The 10254-nt window shown below is 54.2% G+C and overlaps 1 protein-coding gene across 1 annotated transcript in view; it reads right to left on the reverse strand.

Annotated features, from left to right (window-relative positions):
- NECTIN1 (nectin cell adhesion molecule 1) overlaps positions 1–7431 on the reverse strand; it is a 100645-nt gene extending 93214 nt beyond the window's left edge. Inside the window, exon 1 of the mRNA XM_082009880.1 lies at positions 6949–7431. Coding sequence (XP_081866006.1) covers positions 6949–7030 — 82 coding nt within the window. The 5' untranslated portion in view covers positions 7031–7431. The remainder of the gene's footprint in view (positions 1–6948) is intronic.
- Positions 7432–10254: the final 2823 nt, after the last annotated feature.

Raw genomic sequence — 10254 nt, forward strand, 5'->3', positions numbered from 1 at the left:
TCTCAGCTTTGCTCTCAGGGGCGGTCCTAGAGGACCCAAAGATAAACTGCCAGAGTACTGCCGCCTTCTGCAACCACTGCAGCTTTCCTCCTGCCAAACTCAGTCCTGCTCTTAATTCCTTCCCCAGTCCTCTGGCACTGAGAACATTCCCCCTTTTACAAGCTGTGCTCTGTGCAAGCCTCTCTCCCTCCCATCCCTCCCACCCCTTACTAGGACTGCTGTCATCCTCCCAAAAGAATCCTATTCAGTTTTTATCAAAGGGATACATGAGCACACCCATTAGGCATCAGAGCATCAAACAAATCCCCAAACAAGCCGCCTCTAAAGATCAGAGCCACTGTAATCACTCCCTCTGCTAGGAGATCCCAATAAGCACTCTCCCACTTTCTCTGGGTTCTTGCTGAACCCAAGCACATGAGATACGTTTGGCAAGCTCAGCCCCATCACTAGTAAAAGTCTCTTCATAAAACTTGCACACAGAGATCTCGTGGCCTCTCCCTGCTCCCCTGCAAGGCCTCTCCTCCACTTCAGTGCGCAGCAGATGTTGGAGGCTGCCCCAGCCGCCCTGCCCTGCAGTAAGGAGGGCACTGCTGCTGCCCTGAAGGTCTGGGTCTCGCATCCCCGCCGGCAGCTGGAGTGCACCACCTGGGCTGGGCAGCAAGAGGGGCTGCTGAGTTGTCATAAGCAATAGCAGCAGGTCCCCTCGCCCTCACCGCCCTCTTCTCCCTGCTTCCCCCCAGGAGACAGTGGAAAAGCAATGCAAGCCCAGGGAGAGGGGAGCGTGGGCAGCAGGGTGGACATGCCTGCATGGGGGCAAACGCCATGACAGAAGTGGTGCTCCAGTACATGTGTGTTGATTCACGTGTTGGTGCACATGAGCGTCTTTCATAACATGGCCTCGAAGAGAAAAGCAGAAGCCTTTTCTAAAGCCTTTCGTAAGACACCATGTGCTTTACCAGTAGGGAACAACAAGCTCAGCACTTGGCTTTGAAGTCGTGACAATAGATGTCCTGTTCATCTGGATCCTGAGCTGGTCTGAGACTGCCCTTTCTTCAGCACCTGCCACCTAGGTCTCAGCCCCTTGGTACCCAAAAAGGAACTCATCCTTTCCAAGTAAAATATACAGGGCTCCAGTGTGTCCAGCTATGGGGTGCAATGTGCAGACTAACAGCACCCAGCAGCACTGCCTACTGAGCCAAGAGGGGTCCTGTATCCAGTGGAAACTGTGGCAGCTGATATAAATTACAGCATGGCAAGGATGCTGCTGCGCAACACATCCCTGATCCTGAATGACCATAAATGGGCACAGGCTTGGTTCTCCCCCCACCCAGAAGATACCCCTTCCTGCAAGTCGGTCCCCAGCCACCGTGCCGGTGCAGCTGACAAGAAGAAGAGCATGAAAAGGCCCAGTAATGAAGAGCTTGTGCAGTTGCCTCCACTGTACACCACCAAACCACTAGCTGCTGCCTTCTGTTCCAGCCCTTAAAACAACATTGCTTCTCAAATGACACACACGTTGGCTAAGTGAGTAAGGTGACACAGGCAAGAGCAGCAAGCAAATACTGTGCGCTGCAACCTCTCCGGAATGGGTGATCTTTTTCTTGTGTGTACTTGCAGCCTCTAGACTGACTTTGATTATCTGTCCTTAACATTTCCTCTAGTTTTGGCACCCCCAGGCTAGGATGGCCATCGGCACAACTATGCCGGTGGGAATGTTGACTCTGGGCTTGCCTACAAGGGGTCTCAGCGCTGATTATCTAGCCCAGGAAAAGTCAAAGAGTAAAGCTCGTTAGATGCCTCTCCCTAAGAAAAAGGTAGCCATAGCTTGATGCAGCTTAATTCTCCAGCAAAACCAGTGTACTCCTGACTGCAGACTTCATATGGATGTCTAATGTGCTGTCAGCAATGCACACCCTTCTCCTGCCCATCCCCAGAATTCACTTTGCTGGGCATATAGCACTCATCAGTCTCTGGTGCAGCAGCTGTAGCCCCAGCAGTTAGTTAGGAAAGCTGAGGCTGTAGCACACTGAGACACCAGGACAATCTCTTTATTTCTAGTTCTGGTCCAGTGGGAGGGTGAGAAGATGTTTCAAGGCAGGGGGAACCTTCATCACAGCCATGGGTCTTGGTGAGGGGTGAATTATGATTCCACAGTGTGCTGATAACTCACCCAGCCCCAGATTCTGAGCTCAGCTAGCTCATTTGTTTGGGCTGTTCAAGGACAGGGCAGGGTCCATTCCTTTCTTGCTGTTCTCCCCTGCCCCGAGTGTCACAGTGCCTCGCACAGGCCAGCATAGCCATCGTGTATCAAGCTGCTCTGCACAGAAATCTGGACAAGACAGAAACCCTGACCTCTCTCCTGAACTATCCAGCTCTCTGTATGTGCCTCCCAGTAAACCCTGTTCATCACATTTAAACTCCCCCCTAGGTCTATGACTTCTGCCCATCATGGACCGTTTGTAACCCCTGGCTTTGCTACGACACCACACAGTGCGGATACACAGCTAGAGGCACAACAGCCTCTAATTATAGGCCTCTGCTTGAGCTCTTGAGTCCCAGCCGCCTCTTCTACACATTAGCATTAGATCCTGAGTCCATAGCCAGAACTCTGACCCCAGCCTACCCCTTTGGATTGTCTTTCCTAGGGACAGTGAAAATGGTCAGCGAAAAGCTTCTAAAGCAGCATTCCCCTTGGTCCAGAGGGTACGTTGCCAGGGGTAAGAAATGAAACCTGATTTTGCCCAGTGTAGGATCCTCAGTGCAAAAAGTAGATACTGTCTGAAAAGTAGAAAGGCCGGCTGAAGTCCAGCGTCCCTCCTGAACATGCACGATGTGGCTACAGGCCCTCCACTGCAGCGGCCTGTACTGATATCGTGTCTTCAGCCTCACACAGAGAACGTGGCTGGGTTTTGCTCTCAGGTGGCCGCATGGCGCTCCGCTCCAGCCCCCTTGTCTCCTGCACAGATGAGCCTTTGTGCTGGGAACCGCTCTTGCCTGTCACCAGAGCAGAAACGCTGGATGTTAGCCACTGGCTGCGAGCCGCATGGACCCTCTGTCGCTCCTGGCCATGCCTCCGGATGCCTCGCACAGGGGGAGGAACGGATCTTCCATGGGAAAGAAAAACCAGACTCAAAAACAGCCTGATTACAGGGTTTTCGCAGGTAGAGAGAGAACTTCTGAGAAGAGACATGGAGGCAGAGTCCACTTGACTAACCAGGCTTGGGAGCGTGGCTCTGGCCATGGGGCAGACACCTTCCTGCTTGTGGGCTGAGCTGGCTCTCAGGACAGCCTGTCGCCTCACCACACTGACACATACACGAGCTCATCTGCTCATGCCAGGCTGAAACTTGATGGGTCGGTTCCACCGCAGCAAGCGAGGTTTAATGAGAAAGTATCAGCAAAAGGCACACTTCTGCTTCCTAAAATAGCCTGATATTGTTGTTCTGAGTTTTGGGAGGAGATAGGTGAGGGAAAGACAAAATAACAACTAAGAACTCAAACCAAAGGCTGAACAAAATTCTGGCAACTTTTGCGTTTTGGAAGCTGCTCTGGGATATTAAAGCAGCTCTACAGAGTACAAGATGGACCAGATGCTGCAGTGACACACTTTCACTATTCCAAGCACTCTAGAGAGCTGCCATACCTCCCCAAAAAGGAACCCTCCCTCCAGCTGCAGCCAAGTTTGACCCTAAGGCCTTCAGGTCACTACAGCTCAGTCAATGCCGCTTTCAAGCGCAGTGATGGAAAAACCCTGTGTCAAAGCTTCAAACACCTCTCCAGCCCTCCCCTGCTGAGGATCTCAAAGCCCTCTGCAAAGAAAGACTCACAGGCCCCTCTTGGAGCCCAAGAGGTAGCCCAGTGATAGCAGACAGGAATTTGTCCCCAGACAGAGGAGAGCATTTGGAAACAGAGGCCCAGACCTGCAGATGCAGGACCAAGCACGAGATGAATGCCTCTGCTCCGCGTGGCTGCATCTCAAGCTGTACTGAGTTTCATAGCAGGGATAAACAGACAGATTGTTAAGACTTGTAAAGCATAAATTTAACCGGCAGTGTTCCTAACCTCTGAAGATCAGCCGCCTAGGGTCTCTCCTTCCCAGTACCCAACGGTTTTTCAGTAAGTCCTATTCATATCAGTATCTTGAAGCCCTAATGCTGTAGCCTGAGTTGATACCTAGTTCCAAATGGACAGGCAGGCACATTTGCATGGAAGGCTGCAGGAACCCTGAATTGAATCGTTCTGGACAATTGAGCCGATCACATTAAAGACAATTTGTAAAGCAGATTTTTATAAGGGACTCCTTACAGCTTTTATAGCAAGGAACTTTTACTTCCTTATCAGAAAAAAAGTTAACATTGGCAGAAGAGGGAGGTAGTATATGTGGATGGGAAGAAAATGAAATGGCATTGATCAGATGAGTGTGAAAGATTTTCCAGAAAGCAGGTAGTGTCTCCTGCCTTCCCCTCATCTTTCTTGGGTGCTGGGTACCAAACCACATTTTCCAACAAAGTCCACAGCTACTATAATTCATTTATAACAGAGTTCCCCTCTCCGCTTCTCCTTGATAAGCAAGCTTGTCTGCATTCAAAACTAACATGGCTTGTTTTATATATATATATATATATATATACAACCTGAGCTGATTCTGGTGAGGAACTACATGCCTCAGTATGGCGTTCAGACCTGTGATTCAGTGATTTAGTCTGCTGTGGCTTTGTGCAGCACCTAGCACAGTACCATGCTGGTCCTTCCCTGCAGCTCTGGGATGCATCCACAGAATAAATAAGCACACAAATGACTGAAACAAATGAATGATATAGGACCAGTCATTCTTGCAAATGTGGTGCACCCACCACTAAACTGGTCCAGCCGAGAGTCTCACCCACACAGGCTGCAGGGTACTCAGTGATCATGGACAGGGGTCGGGAAGGATAGTCTTTCTGGAGCTTTGCAGAGCTGGCCATACCACTTGCTTGGCAAGGCACCATTAGATGCACCACTGGCTTATCCTGGCAGAGCTATCAGCGGGACGGTGCAAGACAAACTACCAGGCTACTGCAGAGTGGCAGGAGATGAGATTGCCTGACCACTGGCAGCAAAGCCTTGAGAAGAGGTAAAAATAGGGTAAGTGGGGGAGACAAGTCTCTCTTGGCAGGACAAGGTGTGATGCCAGGCTGCCCCAGGCTCACTGTCTGTGTGTCTCCTCGGTGAAAGCAATTCCTAGAGGGACTGGGGGAGCCTAAGCCCCTTTTGGTTTACCCAGCACAGTCACCACAGCATCACTATACCTCCACTGCCTTTCCCAAGGGTTGTGGGGAGGGTTTCCTGCATGGGGCTGCCCAGTGGAGAGATGAGGAGGGAAGACCAGGTAAAGAATGGCATGGAAAGTTTTGAGACTCATTGTGAGGAGCCAGAGCTCAGCCAGGCACCTGCTTGGAAGCAGAGAGGAGTGCAGGGAGCCCGAGGCTGTCCCTTCCATCACCTCTTTTTGCAATGCACAGCAGATCCCTTTGTCCTAGGAATGCAGAGATATACCCAAGCCTGGTTTCTCATCACTCTGTTAACTTTTTCCCTCCCACGGACTCCCTGGTTTCCTGACCACCACCCCCTCCCATTCCACAACTGTCCTCATCCATTTTAGCTGGACCATCCAGTCACTGTGCTCTGTTGATCTCCCATGCTCTGGATGTTATCATCTCTGTCTTTGCTAGCATCAGGAAACGCCGGGCCCTGGCACTTGCTCAGATGCCTGGTCCTTTGGCCCAGACCTTGCTAACTGTGGCCACATCCCAGCCAGCCTGGCTGCTCTTCTAGGATGCTGCCCCAGCCCAATGAGAGGAGGAGCAGAGGCAATTCCACCCTGCCTTCACTGCAACTTCTCTCCAGCTGCAGATCCCACTCCTGCAGGCACAGGCTGCTTCTTACCCCTGCAGAAGGCTGGATAATGACCCGGGGGAGGCATATGTGCCCGCTGCCACGCATTCCAGACCCAGTCACCAAGAGCCTAGCCTCAAAAAGGCAAACATCGGTTCTATTTGCAATTTCCAGTTCATTCACAAGTGCTGTAAACCCAGACTGCCGGTCGCCCTTCCATGTCTCCGACAGGCAACTCCAGAAAGCTCTGCAGGATGGCATTAACCCATTCCACACTGGAGCAGAATAAAAGAGTCCCCCCAGGGCACTTCGCAAAGTGGGTCACTCTTAGGCTTCTAAGAGCTGTGCTGGGGCCCAGGGCAGGACCAAGCCCTGGGGTGGGGACACACGGGCTGTTCTGCAACTGCCAACAACAGGTCGAATGAGCTGGGGAGAGGTCGATCCAAATCTTTGCCCATCTCCTCCTTGCCAGGGATAGATCAGAACCAAAAGGATGAACCAGATGCCATCAGGCACCCAAGTGCAAATGCAGTGAAAGGAAGCTCTGAATCCTGGGAGCAGTCCAGCCCCTCTGCAAAAGAGCTTGTGGGAAGTGTGCAGGTTGAGGGGAGTGGGGGTTTCGGGGATGCTGGACAGCTGAAACCTTCCATCTCTCCTTCCGAAACATCTGTGCTCATTACCCGGCCTTGTGGCTCCCTTCCCCGGGAAGCCTGGCTGCTATGCATCGCTAGACGTTGCCCGATACAAAAAGCAAACAAACCGCCTCAGCTTCCAGGACTCCGGAGCCCGCTGCCTGCAGCTGCTTCCAAAACAAACGATCGTGTTGTTCCTCTCCAAGCCAGCGATGAAATCGGCCCCGGATCTCTCCCGCCCTCATGCAGATGCTTCCACACCTGCTCCAGACCCGGGCGCGCACCCCAAAAAAGCCGATGCCGTCCTTCCCCGCCGCTCCGCAGCACTTCCCGCACCCCTTTGCCCCATCGGCGCCCCGCAGCCCTCCTCCGGGGCCCCCGACCCCCGCAGCGCCCCGGCAGAGCCCCTCGCCCCCCGGGGCACCGGCCGGCAGCGGCTCACCTGGTAGGAGCGCGGCCGCCAGGATGCAAACTCCGATAGTCCACCAAGATGCACGGAAACTTGTCTGCAGCTGTGAAGCCATGAGAGTTCCTTAGGAGAAATGGGCAGGGGTCGGTCTGGCAGCGTCGCTGGGCCCCCCACCCCCCCCCCGCCCCCGGTGATGTTCAAGTCTGCTTAGGAAAAAAAATAAATTTAAAAAACGTAGGTGCGGGCGGACAAAGAGGTGGTGCGCCCAGCAGGCTAGCCGGCGGGAGGGCGGGCGGCCGGGGCAGAGCTTTGCACATCCGCGGGGGCCCGGGGCTCGGCGGGGCGCGGGGCCCCCTCTCCGCGGTGCGCGGGGCGCTCCGGCCGGCCGCGGGTGCCTTCCTCCGGGGCCGAGCACGTCCGCAGAGCCGGGCTAGTCAGAAGGGGAGGGGAAAAATAGAAAAAAAAAAGGTGGGGGGGAAGGGAAGGGGCGGGGGGGAACAATACAGAGAAGCGAGGGAGAGCTCTCCGCGGGCTGCTGCCACCGCTCGCAGCGCGGCGGTCCCGTGGCTCCGGCGGCGGGGCTCGGCAGCCCCCGCCCGCTGCCTGCCCTCCGCTTCCCGGGGCGCGGGGCGCCGGCAGCCCGGCGGCGCTCAGGCGGCGGGGGCGGCGGGCCGGCTGCGGCGCTCCATGGCCGGGCGGGGGGCGCGGGGCCGGGCCGGCCGCGGGGCGGGGGGCGCGGGCTGCCCGGGCTGCGAGGCACGGCCGCCCGCTCGCGCTCGCACACGCACACACTCGCGGGCGGGGCGGCGGCGGCGCTCGCCCTCTCCTGCGTGATGTCAGCGCACGGCGGAAGGAGGGCGCAGCGTTAACCCTTCCTCTGCCCCGCCGCCCGGGCCGCCGCCGCCGCCGCCCGGTCCCTCGGCGCCGCCGCGGGCCGCCCTCCGGCAGCCCGCCCCGCCGGGGGGGATGGACGCGCCCCGGGGCTGCGCCTGGCCGCGGGGTCAGCCCGCCTCGGCCCGCGGGGCGGTGGCGGTGCTGGGGGCGACCCGGGCTCGCCCCTCGCCTCCGCTCCCCTCCCGCTGCCTGCTGTGGGCAGCTGCCTTTTGTTCGGTGACGGCCCGGCGTGCGTGCCGGGGATCCCGGCGGAGCCCAGGGCGCCGCTCTGCAGGTTTCCTAAGGTGCTCTGCGGCTGTGCCTCAGCGCCCAGGTTTTGCGGGCTGGCGGCTCGTTTCCCGAATTCCCTTACGGATGGCGGAACGCCCGGGCCCTGGCTGCTGGCAGCGGCAGCAGCCTGCCTGTCTGGCCATTGGTACGACCTATAAAAACACCTTGCATAAACTGCGCGTGAAATAGACATAACTATCATATGGAATCTAGATTTACGCTCGTACAAGCTTTTACAAGTAGATCCTAAGTAGTACACAGCGTTTCGATGTGGCCTGCTGAAAGAAGGAGCTTGTCCTGGACGTATTCTGTGTGCGCTGATAAGGGAGGGGGTTCAGAACCGGCACAAGGGCCGATGCACTGGAGGAGGGAGGCACTGGTTCGCTGTGCTTTGTAACAGTCCTTGGTATGTGGACACAGACACAGCCTTTGTGGATCTTTTGCTAAGGAGGCATTTAGCCTGCTGATGCCAGCTCCTAAGCTCTCCTGGCCTCAACAAGGATGCTGAACCCCAAACAAAGATGTGAACAACAATGACAACAACGAACAACAAAGTCATGTTGATTTCAAGCTCCATTAGAACGACACAGGAACAAATCAATGCCTGGCAAGCAGAAAAGGACAGAATCAGTGGGGAAGGATACCACACATAGTGGAGAAGGGAAGGGGGGGCAGCCAGCAGCTATAAAAAGATACCTCTAAGGACCCCTTCAGCAGTCTCCTCCTCCTTTTAATTCCTTTAGAAGTTAATTCCTGTTCGAGGGAAGGATGGGAAGCTCTGTAACAAAGCGGATTAGCCAGATACAAGGTTTGTTCCAAAATAACAAAAGTTATTACGTAGTAATGAGGTTTAGTTAATAGATTCATAGACTTTAAGACTTCTGTGATTCCTCTGGACATCCTGCTTGTAGACCGGAGGCTGCTGAACTTGTGCTGATGATTTCTGCATCCTGCTTCCTCTGTAAAGCTGCAGGCCAGAGCTTAGGGGTGCAACCTTCCTTTCTTCTGGACAGGCAAGCTATGGAGAGCCCCCGACACCCTTGCAATAATTGTTTCAGTGGTTGGTTTTCCTGTCCTTGGAGTGTTTACCTGGCTAGCTTCACCTTTAATCCATAAAATCTCATTATTTCTTTTCCCATCTCCATTAAAGAGATAACTCTGATGAGACATTACTCCCCTGGGCAGGTCTCTCTAAGTTGCGATCGAGTTCTCGTATTACGCAATGTTCCAACTTACATTTTTCCCAGTGTGATACTCTACCATCTCCCTTTTTCCCAGTGTGATCCTCTGCCATCTCCCTTTTAATGTATTGCCACTGGCACCTGAGCTAGCCTCTGCTGAGATGTGTGGGGCAGGCCAGACCTCAGCACTGGTGTTTTAAGCTTTCTGCAAACCCAGGCAAAGACCTCTTGGGTTGGTTCCCCTCACTTCACATGTTCAGGGTTTCCTTCACAGGCCCAGCAGCTAGAGGTTTTCCGCTGTGAAAGCAAAGAAAATGGCCAAAGCTGTGATTATGCAGTACACCAGGCAGGTCTCTTCTCACCCTTGGCAACCATTTACTGCACAGCTTGGCCATGGGGAGCAAGTGATGGTTTAGCAAACACTGAAGTCGCCCAAGTGGTTCACTAGGAGGGCTAGGAAGTGGAACGCTGTTTCTGGGGGCTTGCGGGTGACACAGAACAGACATGGCAAATACATTAAATCCCCCTCTCCCCGCTTTGTTGCAAACTCAAATCTGAAATTGGTTGCAGAAAGGAAAACTCGGGATTGATCACAGCTTGATCTAAGCAAGGTGACATTTCAGTGCTACTTCTGGGATACGATTAAGGTTTCCCTTCAAGAATATGGGGAGATTTGATAGAGCCTTGGGCCTTGGCCTCCAAAATCAGAGACCTCAAGCATTTGTGACAAAGATGTAAATCCATTAGCAGTGGCAGCAGTAGACCTTTAGCCCTGGTGCATCAGGCCTACCTTAGTGAGCCAGAATGTATTATTTTCATGATCCTGCACAAAGCAAAACCCATCACATTTGGCACGGTTCTGGCTGTTAACTTCTAAGATTTATTACACAGTGCCATGGGGCCCCTGTTCTGCAGCTTTTTGTGAGCCCAAACTTTCTGTGAAGCCCAAGGGAACTTCTGCATGAGCAGGAAAGTAGAATACTTTGTTTTGGCA

The sequence above is a fragment of the Phaethon aethereus genome (genome assembly GCF_964289735.1).
Source record: "Phaethon aethereus genome assembly, chromosome: 23".
NCBI classification, from domain to species: Eukaryota; Metazoa; Chordata; class Aves; order Phaethontiformes; family Phaethontidae; genus Phaethon; species Phaethon aethereus.